The 19,791-nt window shown below is 43.0% G+C and overlaps 2 protein-coding genes across 9 annotated transcripts in view; one reads left to right on the top strand and one right to left on the bottom strand.

The window, feature by feature from the left end:
- ide (insulin-degrading enzyme) overlaps positions 1-16,538 on the top strand; it is a 65,694-nt gene extending 49,156 nt beyond the window's left edge. For all 7 annotated transcript variants that reach the window (XM_084169287.1, XM_084169291.1, XM_084169288.1 and 4 more), the window contains 10 exons: positions 3,658-3,768; positions 4,052-4,172; positions 4,912-5,003; positions 5,652-5,763; positions 6,899-7,066; positions 8,342-8,614; positions 9,422-9,483; positions 14,441-14,513; positions 14,643-14,710; positions 14,804-16,538. In XM_084169287.1, coding sequence (XP_084025413.1) covers positions 3,658-3,768; positions 4,052-4,172; positions 4,912-5,003; positions 5,652-5,763; positions 6,899-7,066; positions 8,342-8,614; positions 9,422-9,483; positions 14,441-14,513; positions 14,643-14,710; positions 14,804-14,899 — 1,176 coding nt within the window. In that variant the 3' untranslated portion in view covers positions 14,900-16,538. The remainder of the gene's footprint in view (positions 1-3,657; positions 3,769-4,051; positions 4,173-4,911; positions 5,004-5,651; positions 5,764-6,898; positions 7,067-8,341; positions 8,615-9,421; positions 9,484-14,440; positions 14,514-14,642; positions 14,711-14,803) is intronic.
- A 1,166-nt stretch (positions 16,539-17,704) lies between these two features.
- Positions 17,705-19,791, bottom strand: part of marchf5 (membrane-associated ring finger (C3HC4) 5) — a 62,052-nt gene continuing 59,965 nt past the window's right edge. For both annotated transcript variants that reach the window (XM_084170108.1, XM_084170109.1), the window contains exon 6: positions 17,705-19,232. In XM_084170108.1, the coding sequence (XP_084026234.1) occupies positions 19,116-19,232 (117 nt within the window). In that variant the 3' untranslated portion in view covers positions 17,705-19,115. The remainder of the gene's footprint in view (positions 19,233-19,791) is intronic.

Genomic DNA, 19,791 nt, shown 5'->3' with positions numbered 1-19,791 from the left:
GCTGCAGGGAGCTAGTGTGGAGACCATAATAACACAGCATTAGTAGAACAGAAATGTCTTACTATTTGTATTAATATCAAACAAATCAGGTAAATACTTAATTTTTCTCTTACATTCCCCCATTTTGAGATTTTTCTCAACTTCAAAGAAAATTACACGTTTTAAAAAGACATTAAAATATAGTTTAAGAAATTCTCAGCATTTTTCAGCAGTACGAAACAAATCATGTTGATACTGAGCATACTCCCATTGGTCAGCATGGTGGAAGTAACCATTTCCGTTCCTATAGCACCATCTGTAGAAACTAAAATTAGTGTATCTTGTTGGACAATTCAAGGTAATGACTCCCGGTTTAAGTAAAATGTATTCCGTTTAGTGCCTAATGAACATGACCCAGGACAAGCATCATGATTCCACTATTTATAAGGCAACACCCATGGACTCTATGTTCCATAAGCATAAACCTGCTATAGTTCCTATTAGTATTAACATTATCATCAAAAATGTAATTTGGTAATGGATATAGGTCAAATAGATTAGGATCAGTTTCATTCTTAGGATCAGAGTTCAGCCTATCCATTCACCAGGGCATGCTGAGAATAGTGTCAACATCTTTAGTACACAACTTCTTTACACATGTCACGATCAGCATAACAACAATAAAAACAATCAATACATAATACATTCATTGCTTAAGTATTAATATCAAACAAATCAAGTAAATACTTAATTTTTCTCTCACACGTCATACCCAAGAAGACTCGAGGCTGTAATCGCTGCCAAAGGTGCTTCAACAAAGTACTGAGTGAAGGGTCTGAATACTTATGTAAATGGTGATATTTCAGTTTCTTTTTATTTATTTTTATACATTTGCTAAATACCTGTTTTTGCTTTGTCATTATGGGGTATTGTGTGTAGATTGATGAGGGGGGAAATAAACAATTTAATCCATTTTAGAATAAGGCTGTAACGTAACAAAATTTGGAATTTAATACTTTCCGAATGCACTGTATGGGCTAGGCTACATGATGCATGTGATTTGAAAGTCGGCCCCAAAAAATGTACGCTCTGTTTCTTGCCTTAGACTGCACACGCTGGGCATCATTCACAAGTGGTAATATTCTCACCCATCAGACAACAATCAATTTAATCTTTACATATAATGTAAATGTGAAATTAGTATTGATTTAGAATGGGCCGTTATCATGCACCTGTCGGGAATAAGGGCAGGGTAAAAAAACAAACATGTCATGCATTTGTATAGCGAGAATGGAGGACGCTTTTCTCACTGTTAATTTTCATACCTGTCAGGTAGGCTACTCCGATTTGTAAAGCGATGCAATGTGCTTAATATTAGTAAAGTTGAGCAATAAATATAGTAGACCTAGCCGATAGAAAGCTGATGGGATCCTCTTTTTTTTTATAGAGGCCATCAAAGCTGTTTCTCGCGCAATAGAATAGCCTATAAAAATATAGCGCTTATACATGGGCTTATAGGAACACTCATTTCATTCCATGCATCAACCTGCTACACAACAGGTGATCCTGTTCTGCTCAAACTGAATGCCAGGGCTCTCATTAAGTGTTTGATTAGATTTTCGGATGGATTTGCATTGATGTCGGAGTGATTTGAGCGGTCTGTGACAGATAGCCTAGTGGTTGATATTACGTTGAGTGTAGTCATAATCTCCTAGACCAGGGGTGTCAAACTCATGCCATGGTGGGCCTAGTGTTTTTTTAACTTTCAATTAAGACCTAGACAATCAGGTGAGGGTAGTTCCTTACTAATTAGTGACCTTAATTCATCAATCAAGTACAGTGGGGGAAAAAAGTATTTAGTCAGCCACCAATTGTGCAAGGTCTCCCACTTAAAAAGATGAGAGAGGCCTGTAATTTTCATCATAGGTACACGTCAACTATGACAGACAAATTGAGGAAAAAAACCCAGAAAATCACATTGTAGGATTTTTTATGAATTTATTTGCAAATTATGGTGGAAAATAAGTATTTGGTCACCTACAAACAAGCAAGATTTCTGGCTCTCACAGACCTGTAACTTCTTCTTTAAGAGGCTCCTCTGTCCTCCACTCGTTACCTGTATTAATGGCACCTGTTTGAACTTGTTATCAGTATAAAAGACACCTGTCCACAACCTCAAACAGTCACACTCCAAACTCCACTATGGCCAAGACCAAAGAGCTGTCAAAGGACACCAGAAACAAAATTGTAGACCTGCACCAGGCTGGGAAGACTGAATCTGCAATAGGTAAGCAGCTTGGTTTGAAGAAATCAACTGTGGGAGCAATTATTAGGAAATGGAAGACATACAAGACCACTGATAATCTCCCTCGATCTGGGGCTCCACGCAAGATCTCACCCCGTGGGGTCAAAATGATCACAAGAACGGTGAGCATAAATCCCAGAACCACACGGGGGGACCTAGTGAATGACCTGCAGAGAGCTGGGACCAAAGTAACAAAGCCTACCATTAGTAACACACTACGCCACCAGGGACTCAAATCCTGCAGTGCAAGACGTGTCCCCCTGCTTAAGCCAGTACATGTCCAGGCCCGTCTGAAGTTTGCTAGAGTGCATTTGGATGATCCAGAAGAGGATTGGGAGAATGTCATATGGTCAGATGAAACCAAAATAGAACTTTTTGGTAAAAACTCAACTCGTCGTGTTTGGAGGACAAAGAATGCTGAGTTGCATCCAAAGAACACCATACCTACTGTGAAGCATGGGGGTGGAAACATCATGCTTTGGGGCTGTTTTTCTGCAAAGGGACCAGGACGACTGATCCGTGTAAAGGAAAGAATGAATGGGGCCATGTACCATGAGATTTTGAGTGAAAACCTCCTTCCATCAGCAAGGGCATTGAAGATGAAATGTGGCTGGGTCTTTCAGCATGACAATGATCCCAAACACACCGCCCGGGCAACGAAGGAGTGGCTTCGTAAGAAGCATTTCAAGGTCCTGGAGTGGCCTAGCCAGTCTCCAGATCTCAACCCCATAGAAAATCTTTGGAGGGAGTTGAAAGTCTGTGTTGCCCAGCGACAGCCCCAAAACATCACTGCTCTAGAGGAGATCTGCATGGAGGAATGGGCCAAAATACCAGCAACAGTGTGTGAAAACCTTGTGAAGACTTACAGAAAACGTTTGACCTGTGTCATTGCCAACAAAGGGTATATAACAAAGTATTGAGAAACTTTTGTTATTGACCAAATACTTATTTTCTACCATTTGCAAATAAATTCATAAAAAATCCTACAATGTGATTTTCTGGATTTGTTTCCTCATTTTGTCTGTCATAGTTGACGTGTACCTATGATGAAAATTACAGGCCTCTCTCATCTTTTTAAGTGGGAGAACTTGCACAATTGGTGGCTGACTAAATACTTTTTTTCCCCACTGTACAAGGGAGGTGTGAAAACCCGCATACACTCGGCCCTCCGTGGAATTAGTTTGACGTGTCATAGACCGAGGAAGGGGCAGGAAGGGAGGTTTGGGAGAGTGGTCTTAAACACTACTGCCTTTAATTTCCCTTTAGTTTACTCATCCACACACACATTTCACTGTGCTTCCTACAGGTGCTTTGACACTCACATTATGCCCACTTGTCACTCTCACCCTCTTCCTTCCATCTCCTTCCCACAGCTCTCAGTGAAGGGCTACAATGACAAGCAGCACATCCTGCTGAAGAAGATCATTGAGAAGATGGCCAACTTTGAGATTGACGAGAAACGCTTTGACATCATCAAGGAAGCGGTAAGCTGAGCCCTCCCACAGTTTAGAACAGTACTGATATGACCATTATATCAGATCAAATGTTTTTTTACTTTGTGGTTCTGATATTGTGTTTGACCCCATGGCACACCAGAGCTACCCTCAAATGAGCGGCAGGTAGCCTAGCGGTCTCAGGGAGAGGGAGATATGCAAAAAACACATGAAATAGGACCAATATAAGCACCCACCAAATTATTATTATGTTTTGTTTGACCCTTGACTGGGCTGAACTTTGACTCCTGGTTGCCCTTGACTCCTCCTCCAGTATATGAGGTCACTGAACAACTTCCGGGCAGAGCAACCCCATCAGCATGCCATGTACTACCTGCGTCTGCTGATGACAGAGGTGGCCTGGACCAAAGACGAGCTCAAGGAGGCTCTGGACGGTGAGCCATTCTCTTTCCCTCTCTCTCTCTCTCTCTCTCTCTCTCTCTCTCTCTCTCTCTCTCTCGCTCTCGCTCTCGCTCTCGCTCTCGCTCTCTCTCTCTCACACACACACTCCCTATATCTCCGCCACTCCCATTTGAATGCTGAGCCAGTGTTTGAGCTCCTCTCCTGAGCTGCAGTCATTTCTCTACGGTGAAAGTCTCACCAGCAGAAGAGGAGCAGATGTACTGTCTGTAGGTTCAGTACGTTATGTGCTCTCAATGGAGCCTCGACAGATGTCCTGTGCATCACTTGAGGCTCAGTTCACCTTCTGTCTGGGTACAGTCCAATAAAACATGTTCTCATTGTTACCTCAAATAAACCCTGTTCCCTTTCTCTGGGTCTCCAGACATCCTCAGACCCCTGTCCCTGGTTTTTAGACAGGCTACTGCTGTTTGCACCGTTTCCTACTTCCTTTCCCAGTTACCCTGGCTGCTCATCCATCACCTTTCGTCACTAACTGAATGAATCTGGGTCAGACGATGTGTGAATTCAGATGGACCAACCTACGCAGAGAGGAAGTGTGTGTGCTTGTGTTGTCTGCATATCTCCATGCTCGTGTGACTGTTTCTAGGGTGTGAGTGTACGTACATTTCTGCCCTATGTGGTGGCAGGCAGAGCCCACATGACTGCAATGCTTTTGATTCTGTTTTATCCTGATTTATGATGGCTCTGTAATTGATTGCTTCTGTCTTCCAGATGTCACTCTCCCCCGCCTCAAGGCCTTTATACCTCAGCTATTGTCACGGTTACACATCGAGACCCTTCTTCATGGCAACATCACCAAGGAGGTTCGTTTGATGTTGCAACCTTCGAGTGGACAGACTTTTGTATTATTTTGTTTGTTATAGGCAGTCAGACAAAGACCGTCACACCGCACGCACACACAGACAGACATTATATGTGTAGAATGTAGATTTGTTCTATAACTGCTTATAAAGTCAGCCCCTCCTCTCCCGTATAGGTTTTAAGTGGAATCCTTATATCTGTCATAGAACCGTCACACACCGTCAATCCCTGATAAGATCCTCCGATCAAATCACACACTTTATATAATATCCAAGCTGTCCATGAACAGTCTCCCTTATCTCTGGTAATGATGCCCAGTGGAGAGTTGTCACAGTCTAGTGGAGAGGGAATTGGATGCACCAGCCGGGGCAATGGTCCACTTCATCACCATGGAGATTCACTGTGCACTGCAGGGCTCCTATTACCTTAGATGGAGCTAGTACTGCGTGGACAGAATATTGTAGCAGTGTTGTTTCCGATTCAGTGGAAGGCCATATAGATGGGCATCTGCTATTTACCATAGAACGTGTGAGAGACGAGCGATGCGAAAGATTAGAAAGAGGAATCTTAACCAATTTTAAAGGTGGATTAATAGACTGATTTATCATTCGCACCTCTCACGTTTCTTTTTTTTAAATTTCTTTCTCCAGTCTGCTCTAGGCATGATGCAGATGGTCGAGGACACGCTTATGAATCAAGCCCACACCAAGCCCCTCTTACCAAGCCAGTTGATTCGCTACAGGGAGGTGCAGGTGCCAGATGGTAGGTCAAGTTCCCTGTCCATCACTCCCATCACCCTCCGGTACCTGCCAGTCATGCCCATCCCCATGGTGACCCTGCTGAAGGTTTCTTATCCAACAGTCTGGCCTACATCAGGACCTGTGCTCGTGTAACACCTTGGTGTCAGTGACCCTCCAATGTCCTAGGGGGAAAGGCTCACTTAACAAGGGGAAATGGACATCACTGAGAAATACAATACAACACACTTTTTTCCTTAACCTCTTACACACACACCCCGCACACTACACAGCACAACAACACACCTGTGCCACACTTTTCCTGATGACAGGTAACTTGAGCGTAGGGGAGAGGAAAAGCAGGTCTGTCTGGGTCACCTGGAAACATCCTGTGTCCCGCTGAGGGATTTTTCAGGCCTGGATCCAGCCAGACTCCAGTCGGGGACGGAATCAAGAGTAGGACTGAGGGTTGAAAACACAGAGAAAACTAACCGTGGGACGGAGAACAATTTATAGCTTCCCAACACAAAAGTTTTGAACAAGTTTAGAACTTTCAGAAACATACTTCTACTGCTTACTTCCACTCATCTTCACCCACACACTTTTTGGATTCTGAGTGCCAGTGAAGAGCTTTTACTCAGCAAAAGAGTGATGTTGGCTCAGTCTCTCCTGTCTGGAGACTTGAGTGTCATCACTGTCCTCTAGCTGAACTCTATATATAACATTCCTGTAATACACCTTTTAAATCTATCTCTCAGTCCAAACATGTTCTTTAGTAATTGCAGATTTACAGTGAAGCCGGTGATGAATCAACCGGCTAGGTCGTTCAGAGGTCGTTGCTTATTCCTAAATGCATTTAGTTAAGCCTCAATGTTTACCGAGTCACGCATGCAGCAGTTTACACTTTGCATTTGGGTTAGCTGTTTGAGGGCCATGCCTTCTGTATTACATGTTTGGTGAATATGTTTTTTTGAAGATTGTGATGCTGCAGCTACATTTTCTGTAAGCCCTGGGTCATGTATTTATTAGGCACCAAAGGGACTGAAACTGGGAGCGACTACCTGGACGACTTGTCCAATAACCAGCACTTGTTTTCCTTTTCTGTTGCAAAACATTTTCCATTATGCCATAATGAATAAGATGCTACCTGTGCCTTCCAGGTGGCTGGTATGTGTACCAGCAGAGGAACGAGGTGCACAACAACTGTGGCATAGAGATCTACTACCAGACAGACATGCAGACAACCCACGACAACATGCTGCTGGAACTCTTCTGTCAGATCATCTCTGAGCCCTGCTTCAACACACTGCGCACCAAGGAACAGTTGGGTAAGACCGCGCGCACACACCCCAGTGGAGACCGGTCCAGGTAGGCAGAATGGACCTCCCTTGGAAATGTCCATCGTAAAGTACTTAAACGCAAACTCAAAACCCTGCAGTGAAAAAGGGACAGTATACGGTGCATTCTGAAATTATTCAGGCCCCTTGACCTTTTCCACATTTTGTTGCATTACAGCCGTATTCTAAAATGGATTAAATCGTTTTTTCCCCTCCCCAATCTACACACAATACCCCATAATGACAAAGCAAAAACAGTTTTTTTTTGGACATTTTAGCAAATGTATTAAAAATTAAAAGCAGAAATACCTTATTTACATAAGTATTCAGAACCTTTGTTATGAGACTCGAGATTGAGCTCAGGTGCATCCTGTTTCCATTGATCATCCTTGAGATGTTTCTACAACTTGATTGGAGTCCACCTGTACCCAAAAATGTCTGCCACATTGAAGGGCCCCAACAACACAGTGGCCTCCATCATTCTTAAATGGAAGAAGTTTGGACCGAAGCCACTCCTCAGTTAAAGGCACATGACAGCTCGCTTGGAGTTTGCTAAAAGGTGCCTAAAGGACTCTGACCATGAGAAACTCTTTGGCCTGATAGCCAAGCGTCACACTCATCACCTGGCCAATACCATCCCTACAGTGAAGCATGGTGGTGGCAGCATCATGCTGTGGGGATGTTTTTCAGCAGCAGGGATTCGGAGACTAGTCAGGATCGAGGGAAAGATGAACAGAGCAAAGTACAGAGAGATCCTTGATGAAAGGACAATTGAAACCATTTTAGAATAAGGCTGTATTGTAACAAAATGTGGAAAATGTCAATGGGTCTGAATACTTTCCGAATGCGAGACCGTTCTTCCACGAGAAATGGTGTTGATGGTGGTGGAAAATGTTCTCTCAGGTGCCACTCCAGAATCTCCCTTAAGTGTTCAATTGGATTGAGATCTGGTGACTCTCACTCACACACACACACACACACACACACTTATGCTCCTTTGAGACCTCTCTTTCAAAGTCACTGAGATCTCTTCTAGCCATGGAAGCCAAAATAATGGGTAACTGGGCATTTTTATACATGATGGGATGTTAATTGCTAAATAAACTGAGGATCACAGCTGTGTGGAAGCACCTGCTTTCAATATACTTTATATCCCTCATTTACTCAAGTGTTTCCTTTACCTGTACATGCAGTTATACACCTATAAACACATGTTCCTGAATTTACAGTGCATTTTTTCCGACTTTTACTCTGCTCTCTCCTCAGGGTACATAGTGTTTAGCGGTCCGCGGCGCGCTAACGGGGTCCAGGGCCTGCGCTTCATCATCCAGTCGGAGAAGGCCCCCCACTACCTGGAGAGCCGGGTAGAGGCCTTCCTAAAAGCCACAGAGAAGTCTGTGGAGGAAATGAATGACGAGGCCTTCCAGAAACACATCCAGGCCCTGGCCATCCGCCGCCTGGACAAGCCCAAGAAGCTGGCCGCCGAGTGCGCCAAGTACTGGGGGGAGATCATCTCCCAGCAGTACAACTTTGACAGAGGTGAGCATGCGTAGACACTCAATGAGCAACCACACACCTTTACCTGAGCTGGAGGCCTAAGAGCTTTTTCCAAGTGTTAGCTGTGGGGAGTTTGGTGAGTTAGTGTCGACTAAATGGATATTCCTCCTGACCCTCCTCCTATTATAACTGCTAGGAGGCCTTGTTATATGAACAGGTGTTTTGAGTGAGATTAATTTATCACGATATTGACATTCTGGAGGATCCCCGAGGTGAAAGTTGTTGCCACCACGGAACTGCCTGCCGCACAAATTAGCATTGATTAGGCCCCAGAATAATCAGCACCCAGAGCACACCTCCACCCAGAGCACACCTCCACCCAGAGCACACCTCCTGAGTGCTGTTATGGGCTGGAAATCTGCCCTAAACCCCTGTGCGATCCAAGTAGAGGGTGATGATGACCATGTTTTCATTGTTGGAGGGGAAGGATAGGAGACTGAGGGCCGCAACGGTCTGCACACCAAGGTAATGATAGGAAGTGGAGCCTAGTCAATAGTGGAACATTGTACAGCCAGGTCAGTGTGGGTGGTGACCCTGTAAAGCTATTGTGTTGCTCCTTACAGAAGCTTTTTATATAGAAGTAAGAGGGTAAGAGAGGAATTCTTATTTAAGAGTTAAACTATTTATTTCATGGTATCCTTCTGGTGATGAGTATGTAGGGACTTTGCCACTAGTTCTGTTCTACATTCATGCATACATACAAAAGTTTCCCCCCCTGTTTAGGTCTAAGCTGAAGTGATATCTCAAATCATCCTCTGTTAGTCCTAAGTATTTCCTGTTGTTTTCTAGATAACATTGAGGTGGCCTATCTGAAGACGTTGACTAAAGAAAACATCATGCAGTTCTACCGGGTGAGTAGCGCTCTCTCCATTTGCATTGCATACCACTTACGTTTTAGGTAAAGTCATACTTTCTCACACAAGCAGTTGCCATGGAGACATACAATCTTTTCTAGCTATTTTTTTCTTTTCTTCACCCCCCTCCCATTTTGAGATGTCTGCTGTATATAATTCTTACTCTTTACCATAGGACTCAATTGGTGTCTGTATGTGTGCCCATGTGCGTGCAACTGGAAGATGGCACCCTGTTTTATTTATTCCCCTCCACCACTCTTATCCTCCACGTCCTGGTTCTATTCATAGCTTTGGAGGTGACACTGACACGGTGCGCTGTGCTCATGGAATAACAACAACCATAATGAGGGGTTGCGTCACCGCCAGGGTGGTGTGTGTTTCAAGGGGATAAGGGGACCAAGGATACAGAGGCAATGAAAGACTTCCCATATTTCTACGTCAGCAGAAACAGCACAGGCCCCATGCAGAATATTTTAATTATGTAATACATTTCTAATGCTGTATCGGTAGTAATCACATCACCATCTTTTTTTACCACTACCTCCCTCAATCTATTTGACTGTGGAATTCTATGTTTTGATGCAGAATACTGGGAACTTAATTCAGTGTTTCCCCTTAGGATATTTTCAGCAGCGGTGGCAAAGATAGCTGGGGGTGGGAGGGGGCGGGGGGTCTGGGTGTTGCAGTGGGCGTGGCCAATGGCGCTGTCACTGACCGCACATTTTAGAGGCCATCAACTTGGCAACAGAGACTAAATGTTGCTCTTTTAAAGCTAATTTTGCCATTGGGCGGAAAGAGCAAATTGCCATTTAAAAAATAATTTCCTGCATAACTATTCACCCCCCCCAAAGTCAATACTTTGTAGAGCCACCTTCTGCAGCAATTACAGCTGCAAGTCTCTTGGGGTATGACTCTATAAGCTTGGCACATCTAGCCATTGGGATTTTTGCCCATTCTTCAAGGCAAAACTGCTCCAGCTCCTTCAAGTTGGATGGGTTCCGCTGGTGTCCAGCAATCTTTAAGTCATACCACAGATTCTCAATTGGATTGAGGTCTGGGCTTTGACTAGGCCATTCCAAGACATTTAAATGTTTCCCCTTAAACCACTCAAGTGTTGCTTTAGCAATATGCTTAGGGTCATTGTCCTGCTGGAAGGTGAACCTCCGTCCCAGTCTCAAATCTCTGGAAGACTGAAACAGGTCTTCCTCAAGAATTTCCCTGTATTTAGCGCCATCCATCATTCCTTCAATTCTGCCGATGAAAAACATCCCCACAGCATGATGCTGCCACCACCATGCTTCACTGTGGAGATGGTGTTTTCGGGGTGATGTGAGGTGTTGGGTTTGCGCCAGATATAGCGTTTTCGTTGATGGCCAAAAAGCTCAATATTAGTCTCATCTGACCAGAGTACCTTCTTCCATATGTTTGGGGAGTCTCCCACATGCCTTTTGGTGAACACCAAACTTGTTTGCTTATTTTTTTTTAAAGCAATGGCTTTTTTCTGGCCACTCTTCCGTAAATCCCAGCTCTGTGGAGTGTACGGCTTAAAGTTGCTCTATGGACAGATACTCCAATCTCCGCTGTGGAGCTTTGCAGCTCCTTCAGGGTTATCTTTGGTCTCTTTGTTGCCTCTCTGATTAATGCCCTCCTTGCCTGGTCTGTGAGTTTTGGTGGGCAGCCCTCTCTTGGCAGGTTTGTTGTGGTGCCATATTCTTTCAATTTTTTTTATAATGGATTTAATGGTGCTCCGTGGGATGTTCAAAGTTTCAGATATTTTTTTATAACCCAACCCTGATCTGTACTTCTCCACAACTTTGTCACTGACCTGTTTGGAGAGCTCCTTGGTCTTCATGGTGCCGCTTGCTTGGTGGTTCCCCTTGCTTAGTGGTGTTGCAGACTCTGGGGCCTTTCAGAACAGGTGTATATATACTGAGATCATGTGACAGATCATGTGACACTTAGATTGCACACAGGTGGACTTTATTTAACTAATTATGTGACTTCTGAAGGTAAGTGGTTGCACCAGATCTTATTTAGGGGCTTCATAGCAAAGGGGGGTGAATACATATGCACGCACCACTTTTCCATAATTGTTTAGAATTTTTTGAAACAAGTTATTTTTTTCATTTCACTTCACCAATTTGGACTATTTTTTGTATGTCCATTACATGAAATCCAAATAAAAATCAATTTAAATTACCGTATTTTCCGCACTATAAGGCGCACCGGAGTATAAGCCGCAGCAGCTAAATTGAATGATGTGTACATATATAAGACGCACTGGACTATAAGCCGCAGGTGTTTTAATGTTTAATTACCATATGTAAGGGTTCGTGCACAGAGGGGATTGTCGGGAAAGAGATGGCTGCTTGAGGAAGCTCCCATTTATTAACATTTCAACAAACAAGTTGCATATTTGCATAACGTATTCCAGCAAAATTAGTTAATAGCGTCACAATCATTTAACCACTTAACTTTGGTTATTTTTGAAAAACCTTGAAAAAGTGTGCACATCTTTGAATATTTATCTACATTATAGCCTACAGTAGTACCATAACAAAAAACAAAGCTTACAGCGCTTGACGAGGCAATATCAATGGCTAAATTAAATGTGTTTTTTTGAAAGTGCAAAATAAAGTGCCTGTAACATGACAGTAAGCGCGTAAACCTAAAGTTGCAGAAACACGGCTGCTTAAAATATACGGTAATCAGCCTACCAGAAAAGTCATTAATCCTCGTCTTCATCTTTTAGGCTAAGGTGCAGTACACGGCTGTAACCAGAAAAGTCAAGTCATTAATCCTCATCTCCGTCTTCTTCCTGCGTACTAAAACCACCAAAGTCCTCATCTTCAGTGTCGGAAACGAACAGGCTCAGGGTGGCTTTGTCAGCCACTCTCCTCTCTCCTTCGTTGACGCTCTCAAAACCAACGAACTCCTCTTCGTCACTGTCGGAATCGAACAGCCTCTGAAGGGCCTCAGCTGTGGCGGCGTCCACCTCTTCATCACGCAGCAGTCCAGCCTTTCGGAACCCGTTAATGATCGTGGATGTTTTGACACTCCTCCACGCTATCAGGATCCACTCGCAAACTTGAGCGAAAGTTGCTTTTCGCATGCGACCAGTTTTGGTGAATGATTTATCGCCGCTAGTCATCCACGCCTCCCACTGAACGCGTAGTGCACTTTGAACGCACGATTGACACTGATGTCGAGTGGCTGCAGATGCTTCGTTGTGCCCCCAGGAATCACAGCTGGAATCGAGTTTGTGCTCTTGATGGCTGCTTTCACATAATCCGTTATATGGGCCCTCATGCTGTCCAAAACGAGCAAAGATTTTTTTGGGCGAAGGAATCCTCCAGGGCGCTTGACGTAGCACTCATTCAGCCACTCATTCATTACGCTTTCCATCATCCACCCTTTCTTGTTGACTTTAAAGGAGATGCCATTCAATATTTTCTATTTTCATTTTGGTGGCGACTGTTTCAGCTTTCAGTCGGATCTGCACGGTGGAAACACCTCGGCCGTCTGCTCTCTGTGTGTTCACCCAATCTTCAAGAAAGTCTTCAAGTTCGGGCCATCTGCTTTTATTACTTCTGAAAGCTTTTTTTGACTTTTTGCATTGAGACAGTTCTTCCCGCTGGCGTCTCCAACGTCTCACCATTGACTCATTGATGCCAAGGCTACATGCAGCAGCTCTATTTCCTTCTTTTACAGCCAGATTGACTGCCTTTAACTTAAAAGCTGCATCATATGCATTTCTACGTTTGTTTTCCATAATGAGGGTTTGTGCATGAAAACTTCCTTTGCACAAACTGTCTCGCTCTCGTAATGTCTGTCTGTCTTGCTCTCGTTCTGTCTCTCGTTCTGTCTCTCGTACCACTCTCGGTTCCACTTTTACTTTTGCGCGCTACCCGTCTCACTCTTTTTCGGCCTCCAGCTTTTCCTGCTGGAGCCCGCCGCTTAAAGGTGGGGGGCGCGGACCGGTCATAGAGCCCATAGAGTTAAAGTTGGTGGACTGTAACCTGTAAAATCCATAGATTTAGGAGGTCTTCTAGTGGCCGTTAGCTGTAAAAATCCATACATTAGCCGCACCGTTATATAAGCCGCAGGGGTCGAAAAATTGGAAAAAAGGCGCGGCTTATAGTCCGAAAATTACGGTACAGGTTGTAATGCAACAAAATAGGAAAAACGCCAAGGGGGATGAATACTTTTGCAAGGCACTGTAACTGATGCGTGCTACTGATGCACTGTAGGAAGATGATGCGCAAGTGGAGACTGTGCGCTCGTGGCTCTCATGCCACTGCTCACTCTGCTACAAATTCTGATCTTAAAGGGATATTGTGAGATTTTGGGAATTAAGCCCTTTTTTACTTAGTCAGATGAGCTCATAGATACCATTGTTATGTCTGTGTGCAGTTTGAAGGACGTTATCACAATGAGCATGCTAGCTGTTCCCATAGACTTCGTCATGGCGCTAATGCTAGTTAGCAATTGCGCTAATGCTAGTTAGCAACATCCTTCAAACTGCACGAAGCTATAACAATGGTAAGGTCCCGTGTAGCTCAGTTGGTAGAGCATGGCGCTTGCAACGCCAGGGTTGTGAGTTCGATTCCCACGGGGGGCCAGTATGAAAAATGTATGCACTCACTAACTGTAAGTCGCTCTGGATAAGAGCGTCTGCTAAATGACTAAACATTTAAATGTATTCATGAGTTCATCTGACTCTGGGTATGAAAAGTGCTTACTATCCCTTTAAAAGTGCGTCTCGGCAGAAGTATTTGTAAAAAATAATAATTCGATTTTATTTGTAAAACTATTTAGCAGCGGCGGGGTGTCGCTGCTGAATTAATATAGGGGAAACACTGTAATTTATTTTTCGCAGACAGTGAACTTAATAAAGGCTTCAGTTAAATGGTATGTCTCTTCTCTGTCTCTATCAAAATCCTGTCCTTTGTAGGATCTGTTGGCGGTGGACGCACCCAAGAGGCACAAGGTGTCTGTGCACGTCCTGTCTAGGGAGATGGACTCCTGTGAGTATTGTACTAGTGATGGAGAGTTTTTGGGGTGGAGGATATAAATTCAATTGGGTTTGTTAGTGTGAATATGTTGATTTTACTGTTTTTAACAGTTGTGTTGAAATGTCTTTGTCTTTTGTTTAGGCCCCATCGTGGGAGAGTTCCCTGCCCAGAATGATGTCAACCTGGCCCCTGCCCCATCCCTGCCACAGGTAATGTGGATTCACCTTTCTCTGTGTGTGTGTTCCATTAGCACAGCAGTGTTGGTGTGTAACATACTGACCTGTCCATCTCTCTCTGTGCAGCCTACATTGGTGCAGGACATGACTGAGTTCAAGAGGAGCCTGCCCCTCTTTCCCCTGGCCAAGCCTCACATCAACTTCATGGCTGCCAAACTGTGAGGACCGAGCAGCATGAGAGCACTGTGGGGGGGTGCTGGGGGACCCTGCAATGTCCCTCTACGCCCCCCTGTGGCAACTGGAGTCTGGAACACACTCATCTGACTGAGCATGCATGTGTGTTTGTCTCTCTGTGTGTGTGTGTGTGGTAAACTGGAGAGGCCACTAGAGGTGCTTGGAAATGTGTGATTCACACAACTTAGCTGTGGTTCTCATCATAGCTCAGTTTAATAGTAGAGGTCACACACAAAAACTAACTTCGTTTTAGTCTCATGGAAAACCCCACCAACACACATTCCCGACATTGTATAGACTGTTTGTAGAGGAATAGTACTGACATAAAGAACCTCAAGGCCAGAACCCTGTAAACCAGTACAAATACCCCTTGATACTTCATGATGGAAGTGTTTTTATTCAGCTTAGCCACAAGGGCATGCTGCTGTGGTGAGAATAAATGGTTAGTTAATGATTATGGTGATGTGAAGCTGTTGAAGTAGGTGGTTAGCTCTGCAGGGGTGCACATTCTTTCATTTCAGACACGCTGGACACACATTTCTCTTATGTACTCATGCGATGCATCGAGGCACGGTGACAACTCCCCAAATTGTTATCATGGAGACACTTTGTGTTTAAATAATGACTGTGCAACACACTATTTTAGACTTTCTGTTTTATGACAAAAAAATTAGATCAGCCTTATGGAAATGATTCTGTTTTAATCCATAATGTACACGTTTTGAGATCTGACTCTTTTCTTTTTTTATTTAAACTAGTAAAATGTCGGTGCCCTTTGAGGAGCTGTTTTAAAACTGCTTATTTGGTGGAGAGGCGTGTTCATTAAGCTTTTCTTTTTAACTAGTGCTTTCTACAGGGTTGTATTATTATCCGAGCATCATCTCAGGGTACCTCAATCTTTTTCTTTTTCTTTTATTTGAGATTGAAGAAAAATAAACGTATTTTAAATGTCTGTATTTAATTAGTTAATTACTTGTTTGGAGTCATAAATTAGCTTTTGTTGTTCAAATATTGTTATTATTTTAATCTGAATTAAGTGTTCGGCTACCGATTTCTTGCATAGGGCCCTCCCCCTATCCTCTCCCCCCATCTTTCTCCATTTGAGACTTAGCTTGTGCCTTTAAAAGGGGGGCGATGATTGGTCATTCTCTGGCAGTGAAGATTGTCTCTTACAAAGCTGGAGCAATAGAGATTTCTCTATGGCTGGTGGAGTCAGCTGGATACACAGCACAGCAGTGTGTAGTTTGACAGTCAGTCAACTGCACTTTGTCTCTGTGGGTCAGACTTGGAACAGGATTGCTTAAAGACCCACTGGGCAAACACTGGTTGAATCAACTTTGATTCCGTGTCATTTCAATGAAAATTACATTGAACCAGCGTGGAATTGACATCTGTGCCCAGTGGGGATGCTGTTCTTCAGAAAAACATTAAATAGGACTGTTTTAGAATGTCTGGTGGGGTAAACTGATTTTCAGTGTAGTATTTTTTTTCAGAACACCTTTTTAAATAATCATGTTTTTTTCTGTAAGGGTTCAAAAGAGGCCTATGTATGGAGGGTGAAGGTGTAGTCAGGCCTGTTTCTCAATATGCACTTCTCACTAAGCAATAAAATCTGTTGGGAATCAAATGGTCTCTGTAATGTTATGTAGAGGGGGGACACACTGCACTGCAGTCTCGGGTCCTTGCTCTAATCCAGCCTAAAAACGGACACATTGATATTGAAAAGCGGCACCGGCTGTTTTCTGTGTGGGTTGGAGTCATGTCATTACAGTGTCTGTGTAAAGCATGGCCTAGTCTCAGGTGTTAACAAGCCTTGCCAAGTTAAGCTGGCGCCAACCACTCTGATACAGCAAATATCAGCTTTATGTGATCTCCCATACGTCCTCAGGCCTATCAATCAACTGTAATGTTAACTTAATGATGCATTGTTTTTAAAGGAGGGAAGAAATATCTGGTCTCTTAAATATATGTATCTTTAGCATTGGAATAAGGCAAAGTGTCATCTGTCAACGCATTTTTCAAAGTAGTACTGAAAGCTTAACGGTTTTCCAGCATTTTACTATGTTTACCACCCCAACCAGTTTTTCTTTGAGTTTCCATGATAAGTAATCAGTATAGACTCTAACATGGGAATAACTAGATGTTGGTTCACTTTATGATAAACTGGGTAGTATTCATTTGACAGAATTACTGAAACCGGAAGGGACTACCTGAACTTGTCCGATAAGAAACGCCTGTTTTTCATTTTCGGTTGCAAAATGTTTAGCTACGGTGTGCCCTAATTACATTTAAGTCATTTAGCAGACGCTCTTATCCAGAGCGACTTAGTTAGTGAGTGCATAAATTTTTCATACTGCCAGCCTGATCATATGAAACTGTTCTGATGGAAAGAGTTTCAGCGAGACTTGTCAGTGGAAACTGCTGTCAATTGGCTGATTGTGATTGGTTGGTTGTTGCTGCAGACATGTTCATGGCTTAGTAATGCAGAAATGTTGAGTTTTTTTATTTCCTCCTGTGTGTTTAATAAATGACTATACTGGAACAAATAGTTATTTAAAGAGACTCGTGTCAGTCAACGCAGGATTTGAATCCCAAATATGGCTGCCTCAGAACACAATATGCTAGTATACTAAAGTAATATATAGACGAAGTGTTATCTTTCACCCATAAACTATGAAATAGTGATTCATTCAAGCTGTTTTTGAGCTATACTAGCCCCTTATTCATGTTTATGAAATTTGGATTGAATCAGTCCTACAATATACAGCTGGACCTTAGAATGAACACATCCACTTCAAGGTTTGAAAAAATACATTTATTCACACTCGACCATGAAACTATAAATTGAGAAAAAATGTCTGTACAATACAATTAATATACAACTTCAATGTCACTTTTGGCATAATGTATTTTCTTTAGTTAATGTAAAAGCTGAGCTGACCACAGCAGATTGGAGCATATCTGTCTACCAGGCACAGCTAAAAGAGATGTGCACATCAATATTAAATATTCAAATGATTGGTTTATGGCATGCCTTTTTCACACAAGTAATTTACTGTATACTGGTTCTACCGCACTTTTAGAATAGAGTATTTACAGAATGGGTTATTATTACGTGACTGCAATGAGCATATACTGAAAGAAACAAAGCAAGTGGTGGCGTTAGCAAGTTAATATGTGGCGGAAAATGCGATTTGGGTTAAAAGACAAGTCAATCTCACCTTTATTCAGTGGACAACATGCCATTTTGTGCTCTCATTTGAAAGGCAAAGCGGCACGTGTCAGATCTAGATCATCCATCCACCCACCTCCCCATTACAGGCTTGCACATCACATTCTCTGTCATCTACTCATGAGTAGAAGACAATTACACAAAATCGGCTACAAACAGAACTAATGACAACACTTCAAGGCATATGCCTAAAAAATACCCTTGAATGTTTCATCCGATACTTATTGTGCAATTACTATATGTACAGACAATCACACTTATGTTTGTACTGTGCTTCTAAATAATTTAGATAATGTTATTAGAGTCACAAGTCTGGGGATATTTACCAATGGAAACATGGCAAAAATGTCTTAGGGGAGCAGGTAAGAGGTTCTTTGTCATTCAAATAATCATCCTTTAGTGATAAAGATATTTTATTATTCTAATTTCTCTTAAAACACATTCAATACAGGAAAACAATATTCCTCATTGGCAAACAATTTCAAAACTGCAAAATTAACTATGACAATTACATAACTTTCCTGTCTAATAATTACACGTGTCCCAGATGTATCTTTTCAAAATACAACGAGCACTGGTTATGTGATAATTTTTTTTTGCTACAGCCTCATAGCAGTCACAAGTCACATTCCAGGGAAAAAAAGAGCTCCTGTGTGGAATATGCATGAGCACATGTCTGTATCAGTGTTCTTGTCTCGTCTCTTCTCCTTTGAATGTTTTAAAAACAAAATAGAACATGGTGATAATCATACAGCATGAATGTCAGCCGCATACGACGATGACTCCCTAAAGAGCAGAAACAGAATGAGGTGAGGCGAGGCTGCTTAGAGGGGTGTAAGAGGTAGGGGGCGCCAATGATCCCTATGTCCGTCAATCTGTCTGTCCGACAGTGTTCCTGCTCAGAGTTCACTGTCTTGCTCCATCCACTCCCCCTGTGTATCAATTTGTCTGTCCGTCCGTCCATGCCCCTTCTCAGGCCTCCTGTGCCTCGGTAAAGTTGAGGATCTTGCGGTGGGCTTGTCTCTGGTACTGCTGCTGTTTGAAGTACACTTTGAACGCTCCCTTGACGGCCACAAACGCGATCCCACCCTGCAGACAGGACAAAAATAACTAAGGGTAAGCACAGTACCAAGGAGGGGTCATCAGCACTCAGCTCGGCATGTATCAACTCATTTGTCATTGTTCTTTATCTTGCTGCTCTGTCTGGTTTTTCCATTTGCTACACAACTGATTGTACAAAACATTAGGAACACCTGCTCTTTCCATGACAGACGGACCAGGTGAAAGCTATGATCCCTTATTGATGACACTTGTTAAATCCACTTTAATCAGTGTAGATGACGGGGAGGAGACAGGTTAAAGAAGGATTTTTAAGCATTGAGACAGTGGATTGTGTATGTGTGCCATTCAGAGGGTAAATGGGCAAGACAAAATATTTAAGTGCCTTTGAACGGGGTATGGTAATAGGTTCCAGGCACACCGGTTTGAATGTGTCAAGAACTGCAAACCAGTTTTTTTCACGCTCAACAGTTTCCGTGTGTATAAAGAATGGTCCACCACCCAAAGGACATCCAGCCAACTTGACACAACTGTGTCTACTTTCGACACTTTGTAGAGTCCATGGCCCAACGAATGGATGTTGGTGTTT

The sequence above is a fragment of the Coregonus lavaretus genome (assembly GCF_964263955.1).
Source record: "Coregonus lavaretus genome assembly, chromosome: 1".
Classification (NCBI taxonomy): Eukaryota; Metazoa; Chordata; class Actinopteri; order Salmoniformes; family Salmonidae; genus Coregonus; species Coregonus lavaretus.
This window is presented reverse-complemented; position numbering and strand designations above follow the sequence as displayed.